This window comes from Amblyraja radiata, chromosome 32, assembly GCF_010909765.2.
Source record: "Amblyraja radiata isolate CabotCenter1 chromosome 32, sAmbRad1.1.pri, whole genome shotgun sequence".
Lineage (NCBI taxonomy): Eukaryota > Metazoa > Chordata > Chondrichthyes > Rajiformes > Rajidae > Amblyraja > Amblyraja radiata.
In genome coordinates, this window is record NC_045987.1 from 25,885,162 (window position 1) to 25,904,872 (window position 19,711).

Genomic DNA, 19,711 nt, shown 5'->3' on the forward strand with positions numbered 1-19,711 from the left:
TTGAGGCACAAATCTACCGCAATGTGAACGTTCTAAACCAGCGCGTTCCACAGGGACCCACTGGAAAGCTGATTTAAATGGGCATTTATTTACAGCAATTGAACACTGAATTCCTTCCATTTGGCCTATAAATTAATGTAAATGAGATTTAAAAATCATGTTTTATTGTGAATTATTTGTGAATATTATTTGGACATTTAGGCTATTTAAAAATGTTAATCATTTATTAAGAAATGGATAGATGTTTAGATCTAGTAATTGAAGTCTGAAATTAGCTACAATTAGGTAACTAACTAATTATATGCTTTAATTTCAGGTCATCCAAGTAAGATTATTTTATATTTGTTTCAGAATGCTTCAATCTATGATAACTGAAAATTTCATTCAGTTCTCTTAATTTTTAAGAAAGTTATGGGCTTTTGACTGTTCACGATCACAACTTTTTTGTTATGTCCATAGAAAATCAATAGGGAACAAGATGCTCATTTCCGAGTATGAAAATGGCCATAACTTTTTAAATACTTGAGATATGAAAGTGAATTAGATGTCAAATTAAACTTATTTTTATGCTTTATCTGATGGGATAAATTACAGACTTGATTTTTAAAATCTCAAAATTTTGTAACATTGCTACGTTATAGGTGCTGTCGTGGGTTGTCGCCGGGTGTCGTAGGTTGTCGCTGGTGCTGACATCGGTGAATTACATTGGCGACCAATTACGTCAACCGGAGACTGAATTGTCTTCAGTTGTCGCCAACAGGATCGTAGCTTGTCGCGGGTGGACGTAGGTTGACTTTGGTTGTCGTAGGTTGTTGCCTGTGTGGTCGTGGGTTGTCGTAGGTGTGTTCATAGGTGGACGTCCTAATGGGTCGCCGGTTGTTGGTAGCTTGACGTCGACTAGGGGGTAGGTTGTCGTAGACATTACCGTAAGGGGGAGGGTTTAGTCGCCGCATTTTCGGCGACCTGCTACGACTGTGACAGTCGCCGGCAGTCGCCGATTTATCGCTAAGTGGGACAGGCCCTTAAATAACACAACTTCCTTCAAAAACCGTCTTCTCAATGAATCAATGAAAATAAAAGGCCCCAGAACAAACAGCGATAAATGATCTGAAACATATAACATTAAGAGAGGCATGGATAGGGTAGACAATCAGAAGCTTTTTCCCCAGGGTCGAAATATCTGATCATTGCTCTGAAGCTTTAAGGCCATAGGTTTATAATGTATTCACTGGAATTTAGAAGGATGAGAGGGTATCTTATAGAAATATATAACATTCTTAAAGGCTTGGACAGGCTAGATGCAGGAAAAATGTTCCCGTTGTTGGGGAGTCCAGAACCAGGGGGGCACAGTTTAAGAATAAGGGGTAGGACATTTAGGACTGAGATGAGGAAAAACTTTTTGACCCAGAGAGTTGTGAATCTGTGGAATTCTCTGCCACAGAAGGCGGTGGAGGACAATTCACTGGATGTGTTCAAGAGAGAGTTAGTTATAGCTTTTAGGGCTAAAGGAATCAAGGGATATGGGGAGAAAGCAGGAACGGGGTACTGATTCTGGATGATCAGCCATGAACTCTCTGGAACTCTCTGCCACAGAAGGTAAGTGAGGCCAGTTCATTGGCTATATTTAAGAGGGAGTTAGATGTGGCCCTTGTGGCTAAAGGGATCAGGGGGTATGGAGAGAAGGCAGGTACAGGATACTGAGTTGGATGATCAGCCATGATCATATTGAATGGCGGTGCTGGCTCGAAGGGCCAAATGGCCTACTCCTGCACCTGTTATCTATATTTCTATGTTTACGGTGAGAGGGGGAAAGTTTAAAGGAGATGTGCGTGACAGTTTTTTTTACACGGAGGGTGGTGGGTGCCTGGAACGCGCTGCCACGGGTGATGGGGGAGGCAGATGCGATAGTGGTGTTTAAGAGACTTTTAGACAGGCACACATGGATATGCAGGGAATGGGTGGATATGGATTACGTGCAGGCAGATGAGAGCTGTCTCAGCATCATATTCAGCACAGACATTGTGGGCCGAATGGCCTGTTTCTGTTCTGTTCTATGATCTATGTTCATTGTGCAAAAAAAATATACACCTTTATATTGGTTAATCCATGGGAAGAACATTCCTTCTGACTAGATTCCTATTTTTTTGGAGGAAGCTACGTTATATGAGTATGATCATTGAAAGGAGCAGCCCACATTATTTAACGTTAATCCTATCTTTTATTCTCCCCACATTTCTCACCAGCTCTTCCCAGATTTTGCCCCCTAGTCTACACACTGTGGGCAGTTTACACTGGCAAGCAACCTATTAGAAACATAGAAAATAGGTGCAGGAGGAGGCCATTCGGTCCTTCGAGCCAGCACCGCCATTCATTGTGATCATGGCAGATCATCCCCTATCAATAACCCATACCTGCCTTCTCTCCATATCCCTTGACTCCACTAGCCCCTAGAGCTCTATCTATGACGTTTCAGATAGAGACCCTCCTTTAGATTTCCTCTGGTTTTAGTGTTCTAGTTTAATTTAAAGATACAATTTAATTTAAAGATTAACCTGCATGTGGGAGGAAACTGGAGAGGTCCAAGGAAAACCTACACAGTCACAGAGAGAACATGCACACTCCAGGTAGACAGCGATGGGGAGGATGGAGTCAGAATTGATCCTGGCTCCGTGAGGCAGCAGCTCCACCCACTGGTCATGCCAGGCTCTGCATTGGCACTGTGCACGAACAAGTAAGCCTGATCACTCACCCACACCTGGGCATTCCTAGCCCACCGCTTCACCTCCTCCCCGCAACACATTTCCGCTTGCGAACTCCCAGCGCTATTTTTAAGTTGAGGAAGGGTTTCGGCCCGAAACGTTGCCTATCTCCTTTGCTCCATAGATGCTGCTGCACCCTCTGAGTTTCCCCAGCATTTTTGTGTACCTTCGATTTTCCAGCATCTGTAGTTCCTTCTTAAACGCTATTTTTAAGTTGTTCTTTAATCCTCGATCGAAATCACAATTGGAACCAATGGGTCCACATCATACGAATTGTGTAGGAAGGAACTGCAGCTGCTGGTTTGTACCAAAGATGGACACAAGCGCTGGAGTAATTCAGTGGTTCAGGCAGTATCTCTGGAGATAAAGGATGGGTGGGTGATGTTTCAGGTGGGAACCCGACTTCAGGCTCGACCCGAAACGTCACCCATCCTTTCTCTCCAGAGATGCTGCCTGGACCCGCTGAGTTAATCCAGCACTTTGTGTCTCACACACAAATAGTGTTTCTTTACTCTGCTTCTCAAGTGAAAAAAACTGCGAATATCATTGAAAAGATTAGCCCGTGGCTCAGGTAGAATGGGATCCAGTAATATCAAACAAGTTGGCAAAAGCGAATAAACAGGTCTAGTCAACTGTGGTGTGATTTTCTTCTTATTTCAAACCTCACCTATATTTCTATTCATGTTCCCATGTCCTGTGAATGAGGAAGACAGCGGAGAATAAATCTACAGGTTGTACTGAATGATGCATTCAGGATGTAGTGTTGATACTCTACAAGGTGCCGATCAGATTGCAATTGGAATATCGTGAGCAATTGTGGGCGACATATCTGAGGAAGGATGTGCTGGCTCTGGAGAGGGTGCAGAGGAGGTTTACAAGAATGATCACAGGGTTAACATATGAGTGGGTTAACATATGATGAGCATATGACAGCACTGGGCCTGGACTCGCTGGTGTTTAGAAGGATGAGGGGGAACCTCATTGAAACTTACCGAATAGCGAAAGAGCTGGATAGAGTGGATGTGGAGAGGATGTTTCCACTAGTGGGGGAGTCTAGGACCAGAGGGCACAGCCTCAGAATAAAAGGATGTACCTTCAGAAAGGAGATGAGGAGGAATTTATTTTGTCAGAGAGCAGTGAATCTGTGGAATTCATTGCCACAGACGGCTGTGGAGGCCAAAGTCAATGGATGTTTTTAAGGCGTAAATTGACAGATTCTTGATTAGTACGGGTGTCAGAGGATATGGGGAGAAGAACGGGTTTGAGAGGGAAAGGTAGACCAGCCAGGATTGAATGGCGGACTAGACTTGATGGGCCGAGTGGCCTAATTTCTGCTCCTGGATCTTATAAACTTGTGAACGAGAGAATACTGTTTGTATTATGTGGGCTAATTGGTGATAACACGATTTTGATCAGGAACTAAAGAACAACTTAAAAATTACTCTAGAAGTTGGCAAGCAGTGAAAGAACTGACTTGGGGGAAAAAAACTTTCCATGTGACCTTCTTGCAGTAATTGGACACCATTGTCCCTTAAGAATACAGCTGCGACTTTCACCTTTGAAATTAACAGCTATCGCTTCTCTTGTCATTTGTGCACTGTTATTCTTTTGAACAATATGACATACACCCACCCTTAAGTAATTTCAGCTTGCAGTAATAAAAGTAAACTTCTAGTTATTATTAGAAAGACCTTTATTTTTTAAAGTCCTGCAGGAAAAGCAACCTTATTATTGCAAGTCTGAAACTCTCTAGTCCCTTATTCCTTTTCCCCACTGACCCATTTGTTTTATATCACCATTTTCTAAATGTGAGATTACTTAAGAAGTGAGGCCAATAGTGAGCGAAAAGTGTTGTAAATTCATAAGCAGAAGGATGGTCAAGTTTATTATCACCTTAGATAAGTCACAAAATGCTGGGGTAACTCAGCGGGACAGGCAGCATCTCTGGAGAAAAGGAATGGGTGACGATTCGGGTCGAGACCCTTCTTCAGACTGATGTCAGAGGAGAGGGAAATACATAGATAAGGAAGTGTAAGGCGTGAAAATAGGACAAAGGGAATGGAGTTCAAGGAAAATGTAGAATCGGAAAAGGCGGCACAGTGTGTCGCAGTGGTAGATTTGCTGCCTTACAGCGCTTGCGGCGCCGGAGACAAGGGGTTCGATCCTGACTATGGGTGCTGTCTGTACGGAGTTTGTACGCTCTTCCCGTGAACTACGTGGGTTTTCTCCGAGATGTTCGGTTTCCTCCCGCACTCCAAAGACATGCAGGTTTGTAGGTTAATTGGATTGGTATATGTGTAAATTGTCCCTAGTGTGTGCAGGGTAGCGTTAATGTGTGGGGATCGCTGGTCGGCGTGGACTCGGTGGGCCGAAGGGCCTGTTTCCACGCTGCATCTCTAAACTAAACTAAACTAAAAAGATCATTGTTAGCTGGGAGTAGATCGGGGGGGGGGGGGGGGACACTTAAAAGAGCATTTTACTTTGAAAGAGCAGTTAATTTCCCCAATGGCAATGATTTCATGTTAATGTTAATGTAATGTTTTCATAGCTTTAAGGGGCAAGGTTTAAAGGAGATGTGCAGGGCAGGCTTTGTTACACAGAGGGTGGTGAGAGCCAGATACCATAGTGGTATTAAGGAGACTTTTGGATAGGCATATATATGCAGGGAATGGAGGGGTATAGCTTATGTGCAGGTAGATAAGTGATTGTCTTAACATCATGTTCTGCACAGACATTGTGGGCCGAAGGGCCTCTTCTTGTGCTGTTCTATGTTCTATATTAATCTTCAAGCTCAAAACCAAGTGCTGATACGTGGGAATTGGTTCTGCAGCACCTTCTCAGTAGGCCCAAACTCAATGGGCCAAATACTCTCCTTCTATGCATAGGATGGAACTGCAGATGCTGGTTTAAACCAAAGATAGACAAAATGCTGGAGTAACTCAGCGGGTCAGACAGCATCTCTGGAGAAAAGGAATAGGTGACGTTTCGGGTCGATACCCTTCTTCAGACTTCAGTCTCGACCGGAAACGTCACCCATTCCTTTTCTCCAGAGATGCTGTCTGACCCACTGAGTTACTCCAGCTTTTTGTGTCTGCTCCCCTCCTATGCTGTGGGTTCCTGTGATTCTGTAATATCTGTCAGTACAGCAACAGAGAGCCTTTCTAATGAACGAGAAACTCCTCTTAATGGGCTGCTGGCAAGATTTGGAATTTCCATGGTGTGGAATTAAATTTAGCCAGAACTGTAGATGTGATCTCCAATAGCAGTGCTTGCTTTGATCAGGAAGGCAGAAGCATTCGACTGCACAGGCCTGCCGAACCACAACTTAGTCACCGCAGGCTTCAGCACACCTTCAGCTTTCTGCAGTACGCAGCTGGAGGGTGTGGTGGAGATGGAGAGAATTAATGATGCTACTCACGACCAACGTGCCTTAATCACACTTACACTCCCACACAGGGCAAGATCAGCTATCTCGGGGCTGCTGCAACAGGCACTCTGAAGACTGTAACACAGCAAGATGCATCGGCTACTTAATTGGCAACAGGAGTTCCTCAGCTTAAGAGTCATTCAATGAATTATACTCAACATTTCCAGCCTGAGTTACAATATTCTTAATTACAAATACTGCTTTAATCTCGCCTCCTCGCTGATCCCGAGGCAGAGTTTTATTACTACTGACTGCCATTTAATTTGTAAAAAATAAACTTACATTTTTAAAATGGTTTGTCTCCAGCTACACAAAAGTGCTGGAGAAACTCAGCGGGTGCGGCAGCATCTATGGAGCGAAGGAAATAGGCAACGTTTCGGGCCGAAACCCTTCTTCAGACCAGCTATATCATATTGTAGTCCAAATACTTAGCTGTACGTGAAAGGCATTCACAGTTTTAAATATTTTAAGCCATTGAATTAACCACTTAATCAGTTTCATTATTCTTTGTGGTTCTGGGGTCTCTGGTTGTTTTTTAGTTTATAGTTTGGAAACAGGCCCTTCGGCCCACCCAGTCCGTGCCGACCAGCGATCCACACACATTAACACTATTCTACACACAATAGGGACATTTTATTTTACATGTACCAAGCCAATTAACCTGCAAGCCTGAACGTCTTTGAAGTGTGGGAGGAAACCGAAGATCTCGGAGAAAACCCACGCAGGTCACGGGGAGAACGTACAAACTCCATACAGACAGCACCCATAGTCGGGATCGAACCCGGGTCTCCGGCGCTGTATTCGCTGTAAGGCAGCAACTCTACCGCTGCGCCACCGTGACCGCCGTTATAGGAGACCAACACAATAACGTTGCCGCTCAAACAGGGGCCAACTCTTTGCACCTTTATAATTTTTCAAAGTACCTGTCTGTATTTTTTGCTTTCCTCACTGATACCTAGAATTTGGACATATTTCAGTAAATACGTTGCGCATGTATAGGGGCGCAGCTGGTAGAGCTGCTGCTTCACAACGTCAAAGACCCGGGTTTGATCCTGCTTTTGGGTGCTGTCTGTGTGGAGTTTCCACGTTCTCCCAGTGACCACGTGAGTTCCCTCCGGGTGCTCCGGTTTCCTCCCACATCCGAAAGGCGTGCGGATTTGCAGGTTAATTGGCCCTCAGTAAATTGCCCCTGGTGTGTAGGGAGTGGATGACAAAGTGGGACATGATGGAACCAGTGTGATCGATGGTTGGCATGGACTCGGTGGGCCGAAGGGCCTGTTTCCATGCTGTATCTCTAAACTCTACACTGTTAGATACCACGAACGTTCACTTGCAGGTCGATTAACGAGCAGCAGGTAATGAGCTGCCTGAGGAGGTTTTTGAGGCAGAGATTATCGCAACTTTTCAGAAACATTTGGACAGGTACATGGATAGGGCAGGTTTGGAGGGATACGGGCCAAACGCAGGCAGGTGGGACTAGTGTAGATGGGGCATGTTGGTCGGTGTGGGCAAGTTGGGCCAGAGGGCCTGTTTCCGCGCCGTATCTCTAAACTAAACTAAACAGCAGCATACCTGTAGATGGGGTCGTGCATCACGGGCATCTTGCTCTCATCCCACGCCCACTCCTTCCTCTGCAACAAGAGAACATCCTCTGATGAAGCGCTGACCTCCAGCAGAAACACAGAGCCCCAGGTCCCTCTGGGGAGCCGACGTCTCACCTTATAGCTACCACAATGAGCCGGCAGCCCTGCCCTCTCCCAACGGCACTCACCTCAACCACAGGACCATACATGTCGCTTTATTCAATTGCAAGACCTTTGAACCAAATCTACTGTGGGCTGTGAGCAATTCTGACTGTGTGCGCAGTGAAATGTAAGATTGTTAAGGGCTTGGACAAGCTAGAGGCAGGAAACATGTTCCCGATGTTGGGGGAGTCCAGAACCAGGGGCCACAGTTTAAGAATAAGGAGTAAGCCATTTAGAACGGAGACGAGGAGACACTTTTTCTCACGGAGAGTGGAGAGTCTGTGGAATCCCCTGCCTCAGTGGAGGCCGGTTCTCTAGATACTTTCAAGAGAGAGATAGATAGGGCTCTTAAAAATAGCGGAGTCAGGGGATATGGGTAGAAGGCAGGAACGGGGTACTGATTGGGGATGATCAGCCATGATCACATTGAATGGCGGTGTTGGCTCAAAGGGCCGAATGGCCTACTCCTGCACCTATTGTCTATTGAACTAAGGAGATAGGCTTGGGGATCAAGATGCGAAAGAATCATGTCATTTATATAATATTCTGTAGTTAAGTCCACTTCAACAACTTCATAGGTAGTGCAATGGTTCAGTGGTACTTTATTTCTCACATGTAGTGAGGTACAGTGAAATTTGATTTAACACACATCCATACCAAAAAAAGCAACAAGATAAAAAACTACATACAAATTTAAACATAAACATAAACACAGGGAACTATTGTGAAGTGGTGGTTCCTATATAACACTTCAGTTTATCAGGACCATTCACTTAATTGTTTATGTTAGTTTTGAGATACAGTATGGCTCTTCGGCTCATTGAGTCCATGTCAACCATCGATCACCTGTTCACACTAGTTCTATGCTATCCCACTCTTTCATCCACTCCCCTACACACTAGGGGCAATTTACAGAGGGCCGATTAACATGCAAACACGCACGCCTTTGGGATATGGGAGGAAACCGGAGCACCCGGAGGAAACCCACGCGGTCGCAGGGAGAACGTGCAAACTCCACACAACCCAAGGTCAGGATTGAACCCGGCTCTCTGGTGCTGTGAGGCAGCAGCTCTACCCACTGTGCCACCGTGATGCCCTTCATCACCAGCTCACCGATGCTACTGAAATTGCAGATGCTGGAAATCTGACCTGCGACATTAACTCTGCCTCTGGCGACGTCAGGATGGTTGGTGCCAATGTCCCAGCTGCGGTAAATGCAGTTGGGAATGAGCCTAGCAATACACAATGAATCTTGAGCACACATTTCCCAGGCCCCAATGGCAGCCAAGGATAGAATAGGTCACCCGTGGGTTAATGTGGAGGAAGGAACTGCCTATGCTAGTTTACACCGAAGATAGACACAAAATGCTGGAGTAACTCAGCGGGCCAGTGGAGAGACTGAGATGCTACCTGACCCGCTCGCTGAACTACTGCCGATTCACGTTTCTCCCCTTGGATTAATGGTAGACACGGAATCAATTACAATCCCTGCTTTCTTGGGGTCCTGGCAATGCTACACAGAAACTTGAATACTAATCCGTATTTTTCCCAAGGATGCCAGGACAATGTTTAGTTCAGTTTTAGTTTAGAGTTACAGCATGGAAACAGGCCCTTCAGCCCACTGAGTCCACGCCGAACATCAATCAACCGCTCACACTAGTCCTTGTTATCCCACTTTCTCATCCACTCCCTACACACTAGGGGGCAATTTACAGAGGGCTGATTAACCTACATGTCTTTGGGATGTGGGAGGAAACCGGAGCACCCAGAGAAAACCCACACGGTCACAGGGAGAACGTACAAATGTAACGTTGAGCCACGCAGACATTACCTGATGTCAGGATCGAACCCGGGTCTCCAGTGCCGTGAGGCAGCAGATCTACCACTGCGCCACTGTGCCTCTCGTAATGTCACCAACAATGATATACTTCAAGGTTTACAGCCAAATGTTTGACCCAGTTTCAGGGCCATCGCTTTCTACATTAATACAATAGTAGAGCACACCAACACAACACAAAGTGCAGCATGGTGGTGCAGCGGTGGAGTTGCTGCCTTACAGCGCCAGAGACCCAGTTTCGATTCTGACTACAGGTGCTGTCTTTACGGAGTTTGTCCGTTCTCCCCATGACCTGCGTGGGTTTTCTCCAGGTGCTCTGGTTTCCTCCCACACTCCAAAGACGTACAGGTTTGTAGATTAATTGGCTTCGGTAATATTGTAGATTGTCCCTGGTGTGCGTGGGATTGTGTTAGTGTGCGGGGATCGCTGGTCGGCGCAGACTCGGTGAGCCGAAGGGCCTGTTTCTGTGCTGTATCAGTGGGCCGAAGGGCCTGTTTCTGTGCTGTATCGGTGGGCCGAAGGGCCTGTTTCTGTGCTGTATCAGTGGGCCGAAGGGCCTGTTTCTGTGCTGTATCAGGTGGGCCGAAGGGCCTGTTTCTGTGCTGTATCAGTGGGCCGAAGGGCCTGTTTCTGTGCTGTATCGGTGGGCCGAAGGGCCTGTTTCTGTGCTGTATCAGTGGGCCGAAGGGCCTGTTTCTGTGCTGTATCGGTGGGCCGAAGGGCCTGTTTCTGTGCTGTATCGGTGGGCCGAAGGGCCTGTTTCTGTGCTGTATCGGTGGGCCGAAGGGCCTGTTTCTGTGCTGTATCGGTGGGCCGAAGGGCCTGTTTCCGTGCTGTATCAGTGGGCCGAAGGGCCTGTTTCCGTGCTGTATCAGTGGGCCGAAGGGCCTGTTTCCGTGCTGTATCAGTGGGCCGAAGGGCCTGTTTCCGTGCTGTATCAGTGGGCCGAAGGGCCTGTTTCTGTGCTGTATCAGTGGGCCGAAGGGCCTGTTTCTGTGCTGTATCAGTGGGCCGAAGGGCCTGTTTCTGTGCTGTATCGGTGGGCCGAAGGGCCTGTTTCTGTGCTGTATCAGTGGGCCGAAGGGCCCGTTTCTGTGCTGTATCAGTGGGCCGAAGGGCCTGTTTCTGTGCTGTATCAGTGGGCCGAAGGGCCTGTTTCTGTGCTGTATCTCTAAACTAAACTCGGGTCTCTAGCACCATGTGCCACTGAGCTGCCCCCTAAATATCACCCAGAATGCTGCGCTTCAAGGTTTACAGCCAAACCTTTGACCAAGGGACAGGGCCTGTGCTGGCTACGTGAACACAACGGGTCTGGGAGCACACACACACAGAACACAACTGTACACCAGGTGCTGGGGGTCATCGACAGCCAGCTGCTCCCGGAGAGTACAGAACGATGAGCTCACCTTTTGCTTTTTCCTCATCATGACCTTCACCCCGTCCACAGACACCACGATGCTCACCTTCTTCTTCTTGATGTTCTTGGCCTTAAACTCGTACTGGGAAGACAAGAGTACCAGGGTTAGCACCTGCTCAGCCACGGTCTCTGCCAGTGGGACGTCCGAGCCACCAAGTACATCGGCAAACACCAGAGGACCAAGCCGTGTGGCCTCGTACAGTCTGGTCACTGGCACTCTCAGTTCATTTCCCCCACTACCGACACTGTTTGTCTTGCCCAGCCCAATATTGAATCCCGCTGAGTTACTCCAGCACTTTGAGTCTTTTTTTGTAAACCCACATTTGCAGTTCCGTGCATCTACAATGCTGTTTACAACCAAGACAAACAATTCTACATATTTTAAGTCGAAACAAAGAACTGCAGATGGACCAAATATAGACACATAGTGCAGGTATAACTCAGCGGGTTGGGCAGCATCTCTGGAGAAAAAAGATGGGTGACGTTTCAGGTCGGGGTCCTTCTTCAGACCTGCCAGAAGAAGTCTGAAGAAGGGTCCCAACACAAAACGTCATCCATCCATTTTCTCCAGAGATGCTGCCTGGCCAGCAGAGTTATCTCTGTGTCTATCTCTGTACATTTTAAGAGTTGTTTAAAATTGTGTTATGGAGCCACCAAACACCATTTTTAACACTTAAAAAGAACACTGATCAGTTTGCAGGTTTGAGGCGTTAAATTGTTAATAAGATCAGTTAATTGTTAATAACATCACTGAACAGAATCCTCACCACTGCTCTCAGTAGAAATGTATTTCCATTTAATACATTCATAGAATTTTATAATGTGGAAACAGGCCCTTCGGCCCAACTTGCCCACACTGACCAACATGTCCCGTCTACACTACTCCCACCTGCCTACCTTTGGCCCATATCCCTCTAAACCTGTCCTAGCCATGTACTTGTCCAAATGTGTCTTAGATGTTGGGATAGTCTCTGCCTCAACTACCTCCTCAGGCAGCTCGTTCCATTCACCCACCACCCTTTGTGTGAAAAAAGTTGCCCCTCAGATTCCTATTAAATCTTTCCCCCCCTCACCTTAAACCTATGCCCTCTGGTTTTTAATAAAGTCATAAATACTGAAAGATGGAATACCTCCGGCCCACAACTCCCGTTCAAGTACACTCACATATTCGCAGGCACTCAACGGTCTGCAGAAATACCTGAGGAATTTCACTTCTGTGACCGTATGTGGAAACTCCTGCCCATCAGTGTGTGACAGAGCTGGGAGACAGGTAGAAAGAAGACAGTGCCACCTTCTGAAACTCAGCTGCTTTGTCATCTTGAACTAGCAAAATCGCAAAAGACATTGTAGATACAAGGAACTGTAGATGCTGGATCTTGTATAGAATATAAAGCGTTGGAGTTACCATTTAGTATTAGTTTTAGTTATAGTTTATTGTCACGCGTACCGAGGCACGGCGAAAACCTTTTGTTGCGTGCTAACCAGTCAGTGGAAAGACAATGCATGATTTTAATCAAGCCATTCAGTGTATGGATACATGATAAAGGGAAACCAGATCACAATGCATCAAAAACTAAATGATGTAAATCAACCATAGTAGTACAGAGTCCATAGTGGCCTGGTCCTATGGTTAGAGTTGTGCTGGACTAACTCAGCGGGTCAGGCAGCATCTCTGGAGAACATGGGTAGGCATTGGTTTGAGTTGGTATCCCACTTGTGCCTGTAGAAGGTTTAGTTTAGTTTAGAGATGCAGCGCGGAAACAGGCCCTTCGGCCCACCGAGTCCGCGCCGACCAGCGATCCCCGCACACACACTATCCTACGCACTCCAGGGACAATTTACATTTATACCAAGCCAATTAACCTACAAACCCTGTACGTCTTTGGGGTGTGGGAGGAAACCGGAGATCCCGGAGAAAACCTACGCAGGTCACGGGGTGAACGTACAAACTCCGTACAGACAGCACCCATGGTCAGGATCGAACCTGGGTCTCCAGGGCTGTAAGGCAGCAACTCTACCGCTGTGCCGCCCAAGGTGTCCTGATGCTGCTGACCCGCTGAGTTACTCCGGCACATATCAAAAAACATTTTAGGCTGTGTGTAGACAGAACTCTGATGAAACAGCTGCCTTGTTTTGACAAAATGAAGATATTTCCATCAGGTTTGGAATGTGCCTCCTGCCCTCTCCAACCCAAAATAATCTCCCAGCCAACAATTTGTGAATGAGGACACATTGCATTTATATAAAACATAGACGGTGCAGCAGACATATGCCCTTAGGCTCATAAAGTCCGTGACAAACGTGATGTCAAGCTAAACTTGGTAACTGTATGACTGTATAACAATAATGACTCTATAACATAGGAACAGCACAGGATCAGGCCATTCGGCCCACACTGTACCTGCCAAACATGCTGCCAAGATCAACTGATCTCATCTGCCTGAACTTGATTCACATCCCACCATTCCTTGCATATCCATAAGTCTACCCACAAGCCTCTTGAATGCCAATACCCTCTCTGCCTCTACCACCACCCCAGGCAGTGTGGTCCAGGCCCTCACCATCCTCTGTGTAAATAAACTTGCCCTTGCACATCGCCTTTAAACGTTGCACCTTATACATTACAGCTGTGCCCTCTGATGTTGGACCCTGGACAAGAGGTTCTGACCGTCTACTGTTTCTATAAGTTGTCTTCTTTGCCCCAAAGCCCATTCTCTGAGGGTGTGAAAGTGGGTTCCAACGTAAGACGTGCTGTTGTGTGGGAGGCACCGTTGGTCATTATTGTGTACAGCAAGCCCCACCAAAGAGTAGCACTCTGGGTAAAGGGTGGAGGACCAGCATTGCCCCCAGGTCCCAGCTACAACTCCTTTGCCCATAAGGGCGGCATGGTGGCGCAGCGGTAGAGTTGCTGCCTCACAGCGCCAGAGACCCGGGTTCAATCCCGACTACGGGTGCTGTCTGTACGGAGTTTGTACGTTCTCCCCGTGACAGCGTGGGATTTCTCCAAGATAATAGACAATAGACAATAGGTGCAGGAGTAGGCCATTCGGCCCTTCGAGTTAGCACCGCCATTCAATGTGATCATGACTGATCATCCCCAATCAGTACCCCATTCCTGCCTGATTCCCCTGATTCCGCTATTTTTAAGAGCCCTATCTAGCTCGCTCTTGAAAGCATCCAAAGAACCTGCCTCCACCGCCCTCTGAGGCAGAGAATTCCACAGACTCACAACTCTCTGTGAGAAAAAGTGTTTCCTCGTCTCCGTTCTAAATGGCTTACTCCTTATTCTTTAACTGTGGCCCCTGGTTCTGGACTCCCCCAACATCGGGAACATCGAGATCTTCGGTATCCTCCCACACTCCAAAGAAATGTAGGTTTGAAGGTTAATTGGCTTGGTATGAATGTAAAATTGTCCCTAGTGTGTGTAGAATTGTGTTAATGTGCGGGGATCGCTGGTCGGCACGGACTCAGTGGGCCAAAGAGCCTGTTTCTACATTGTATCTCTAAACTAAACTAAATTAAATTTGAACTAACGCCATGAGACCTCTACTGGGTGGAAAGCATGCACCTTGGTTTAGCATGTGACAGCTTTCTCACTGAAGTGGGGGTGAGACTGTGTGGTCAGACGTTTAGTTTGTGTGACGGTCAGTGGCTCTGGCACTAACTGTGCCAGCCCCTCCATGCTGCAGTAACAGATACCTGCCACTGGAGGCCTCTGCAAACCATGGATGAAGCATCACCTTATGAGCTAGGCACAGATCACCCGAAGATAGACACAAAAAGCTGGAGTAACTCAGTGGGACCGGCAGCATCTCTGGAGAGAAGGAATGGGCGATGATTCGGGTCGAGACCCTTCTTCAGTCTGAAGGTCAGGAGAGAGGGAGACTCCCCTGACTAGAGGGGTAAAGGGAAAATATTTAATAGAATCTGAGGGGTAACGTTCTCACACAAAGGGTGGTGGGTGTATGGAACGAGCTGACAGAGGGGATAGTTGAGGCAGGGACTATCCCAACGTTTAAGAAAAAGTTAGACAGGTAAATGGATAGGACAGGTTTGGAGGGATATGGACCAAACGCGGGCAGGTGGGACCAGTGTAGCTGGGGCATGTTGGGGGGTGTGGGCAAGTTGGGCCGAAGGGCTTGTTTCCACACTGTATCACTCTATCATGTCTCTACAAATCTATATATATATATTTTAAAATAGTTTAAAATATATGTGTATATGTGGATATGTGTAGACACACACTGAACTTTTTTTCTCATTTATTATATCGTTTACAGTGTACTATGTTTACATATTCTCTTGTGCTGCTGCAAGTAAGATTTCCTATGTTCTATCTGGGACACATGACAATAAAAACACACTTGACTCCTGACTCTAGAAATATGGATGGGTAAGGTGTGAAAATGACAGATCAAAAACAGACGATGATAAAGGAAATGTAGAATGGATCATTGATAGTTGAGGGGAAGGTGACAACGAGGCTTGCAAACAGTAAAATTAATCAGGAAGACCGTGAAACTAGTCTGAGAATTAGGATGGGGAGGGACGGAGAGGGAGGGATCTTGTGCAGGGATCGGGCCTGGAACAGCCCATTCTGAGGTCGCTCTGACCCCTCACACTCTCAGGGATTCAGGCTTCATGGTTGAGGGAACATTCAGGATGTGGTTAGGCGGACAGATGAAATAAACTGGTCTTAGAGATTGGTGCAATACACAGTCAGTTGGCAAATGAAATTTGATGCTGACGAATTCACAGTGCTAAACTGTTGAAGGATGGGGCAGGGTTTTCGTTTTTTTTAAAGATTTAAAGATGCATCATCGATCACCCGTTCACACTAGTTCTACGTGATCCCACTATCTCATCCACTCCCTACACACTAGAGCGCAAATTACAGAGGACTGATTAACCTACAGACTCGCATGCCTTTGCAATGTAGGAGGAATCTGGAGCACCCGGAGGTAACCCACGCGGTCGCAGGGAGAGCGTCCAAACTCCACACAGACAGCACCCGAGGTCAGGATCTAACCCATTTTAAAAAAGATTCATTCAAATTTTTAATTCAACTTGTCTTTCTGGGGACACTTGAGGAATTAGAGATGAATTATGTTCCACCACCATCTGTAACATAGAAACATAGAAACATAGAAATTAGGTGCAGGAGTAGGCCATTCGGCCCTTCGAGCCTGCACCGCCATTCAATATGATCATGGCTGATCATCCAACTCAGTATCCCGTACCTGCCTTCTCTCCATACCCTCTGATCCCCTTAGCCACAAGGGCCACATCTAACTCCCTCTTAAATATAGCCAATGAACTGGCCTCGACTACCCTCTGTGGCAGGGAGTTCCAGAGATTCACCACTCTCTGTGTGAAAAAAGTTCTTCTCATCTCGGTTTTAAAGGATTTCCCCCTTATCCTTAAGCTGTGACCCCTTGTCCTGGACTTCCCCAACATCGGGAGCAATCTTCCTGCATCTAGCCTGTCCAACCCCTTAAGAATTTTGTAAGTTTCTATAAGATCCCCTCTCAATCTCCTAAATTCTAGAGAGTATAAACCAAGTCTATCCAGTCTTTCTTCATAAGACAGTCCTGACATCCCAGGAATCAGTCTGGTGAACCTTCTCTGCACTCCCTCTATGGCAATAATGTCCTTCCTCAGATTTGGAGACCAAAACTGTACGCAATACTCCAGGTGTGGTCTCACCAAGACCCTGTACAACTGCAGTAGAACCTCCCTGCTCCTATACTCAAATCCTTTTGCTATGAAAGCTAACATACCATTCGCTTTCTTCACTGCCTGCTGCACCTGCATGCCCACTTTCAATGACTGGTGTACCATGACACCCAGGTCTCGCTGCATCTTCCCTTCTCCCCTTTTCCTAGTCGGCCACCTGTAGACAATAGACAATAGACAATAGGTGCAGGAGTAGGTCATTTGGCCCTTCGAGCCAGCACTGCCATTCAATGTGATCATGGCTGATCATCCCTAATCAGTACCCCGTTCCTGCCTTCTCCCCATATCCCCTGACTCCGCTATTTTTAAGAGCCCTATCTAGCTTTCTCTTGAAAGATTCCAGAGAACCGGCCTCCACCGCCCTCTGAGTCAGAGAATTCCACAGACTCACCACTTTCTGTGAGAAAAAGTGTTTCCTCGTCTCCGTTCTAAATGGCTTACTCCTTATTTTTAAATGTACGTAATATTCTTAAATATTTCCAAGAAGTCTATTAACTACAGGGAGAGGTTGCACAGAAAGGTTGGGCCGAACGGCCTGTTTCCCTGCTATATGATTCCATGTGACTCTAATTTGCATTTACAGAGAGAGTGAGAAACCAGCTGAATCCTTTCATACAGGAGTAGTAGGGACTGAACGGACTGAATGGCCTTCTGTTCCAATTCAGTGACTATGTTCACTTGCACCTCCTCCAACCTCATCTACTGTATCCGCTGTTCCAGGTGTGGGCTCCTATATATCGGCAAGTCCAAGCGCAGGCTCGGCAATCGTTTTGCTGAACACCTCCACTCAGTCGGCCTAAACCTACCTGATCTCCCGGATGCTAAATACTTTAACTCCCCCTCCCATTCCCACACTGACCTTTCTGTCCTGGGCCTCCTCCACTGTCAGAGTGAGGCACAGCGCAAATTGGAGAAACAGCACCTCATATTTCGCTTGGGCAGCTTACACCACAGCGGTATGAACATTGACTTCTCTAACTTCAAGTAACCCTTGCTTTCCCTCTCTCTCAATCCCTCCCCCTTCCTTGTTCTCCGACCTGTCTGACTGTCCTCCAGATTAAATTTTATCTCTGTTTGCTTCGTTGTCACCTTCTCCTAGCGACCAATGATCTATTCTACATTTTCCTTGATCTTCGTTGCCTTTGATGGCTCGTTTTCACACATTACCCTTCCATATCTCTGTGTCTACCTCTCCCCTTACTCTCGGGCTGAAGAAGGGTCTCGACTCGTAACGTCACCCATTCCTTCTCTCCAGAGATGCTGCCTGTTCCGCTGAGTTACTCCAGCATTTTGTGTCTATCTTCAGGGTAAAGCAGCACCTACAGTTCCTTCCTACACACTATGTTCTACTGGTGGGCTTCTTCATTCAACTCTGGTATCCCATTAATCCTGCATTATCTCCACTATGTGGCGAAGTTCCGGGACAAAGGTACCAATGCCTGGATTATTATAGTATGGAAGAACAAACTCTTCATAGAGCGGAGATGAATTACGAGTCTCTATCTCAAAAATCCCTGACTAATACTAATGAAATAACTGTGCCTTGGCTGCAAGCAGTGATGTTTGTAATTTATTAGTCAATGCATACTGGGGCCACAGTGCACACACAATGAACCACTTCATCTTATATCTCTTATAAAGCAAGAGATTTAAAGATGAGAGCAATAAAAGACCATCATGGTCATCTAAACCAGTGCGATGATCCAACAATCCCCACAGAGACATGGACTTAACAAATAAAATGCGATTATCACAGGCTCAACTTAAAACGTCTTTCCCAAAATGTTCGATGTGGTTTAAAATGTTCCATTTATCTTTACCCACAATGAATAGCTATTGAATTACAAAGTTTAAAATTAAACTACATTTAAGATAGAACAGGTAATGCTGGACAAAAATGCTGGAGAAACACAGCGGGTGAGGCAGCATCAATGGAGCGAAGGAAATAGGCAACGTTTCGGGTCGAGACCCTTCTCGGGTGGGAACATGGAACAAGCTGCCAGAGGAGGTAGTTGCGGCTGGTATAATTGGCATAGGTTAGACACTTGGACAGGTGCATGTATAGGAAAGCTTAGAGGGATATGGGCCAAATGCAGGCAAATGGGACTTAGATGGAGCATTTTGGTCGGCGAAGATGAATTGGGTCCAAGCGACTTTTTTGTGGTCTGAATCCATGATAGCACGAGAGCAGGCCCTTCAGCCCACAATGTCTGTGCCGAACCTGCTGCCAAGATACACTGATCTCATCTGCCTGCACATATATCATATCTCTCCATTCCCTGCATATCCATGTGCCGACCAAAAGCCTTTTAAACACCACTATCATATTTGCCTCCATCACGTTCCAGGCACCCACCACCCTTGCCCTGCACATCTCCTTTCAACTTTGCCCCTCTTATCTTAAACCTATGCCCTCTAGTAATTGACATTTACACCCTGGGAAAAAGGAATGAGCAAAGATTTGTTTATGTTATTCTAGATTTGGAAGAGAATGATGCAAAAAGTGGTGATTTAGCTGAAAAAGCACGGACTTTACATGGGAGCGCAGAGCAGTCTGTGATCTCTGGTGTTGGTCGTATTGGTCAGCAAGGACAACTGAGCTAAGATAGACACAAAATGCTGGAGATACTCAGCGGGTGAGGCAGCATCTATGGAGAGAAGGAATCGGCTACGGTTCAGGTCGAGACCCTTCTTCAGAGTCTGAGGAAGGATTTTAACCTGAAATGTCACCTATACGCATTCTCCAGAGACGCTACCTCACCCACTGAGTTACTCCAGCACTGTGTGTCC

At 46.5% G+C, this 19,711-nt stretch overlaps 1 protein-coding gene across 3 annotated transcripts in view; it reads right to left on the reverse strand.

The window, feature by feature from the left end:
* The window catches only part of LOC116990729 (carboxyl-terminal PDZ ligand of neuronal nitric oxide synthase protein-like), a 130,358-nt gene that overhangs the window by 43,742 nt on the left and 66,905 nt on the right, over window positions 1-19,711 (reverse strand). For all 3 annotated transcript variants that reach the window (XM_033048658.1, XM_033048657.1, XM_033048656.1), the window contains 2 exons: window positions 11,175-11,267; window positions 7,759-7,817 (listed from right to left, as the gene is read on the reverse strand). In XM_033048658.1, coding sequence (XP_032904549.1) covers window positions 7,759-7,817; window positions 11,175-11,267 — 152 coding nt within the window. The remainder of the gene's footprint in view (window positions 1-7,758; window positions 7,818-11,174; window positions 11,268-19,711) is intronic.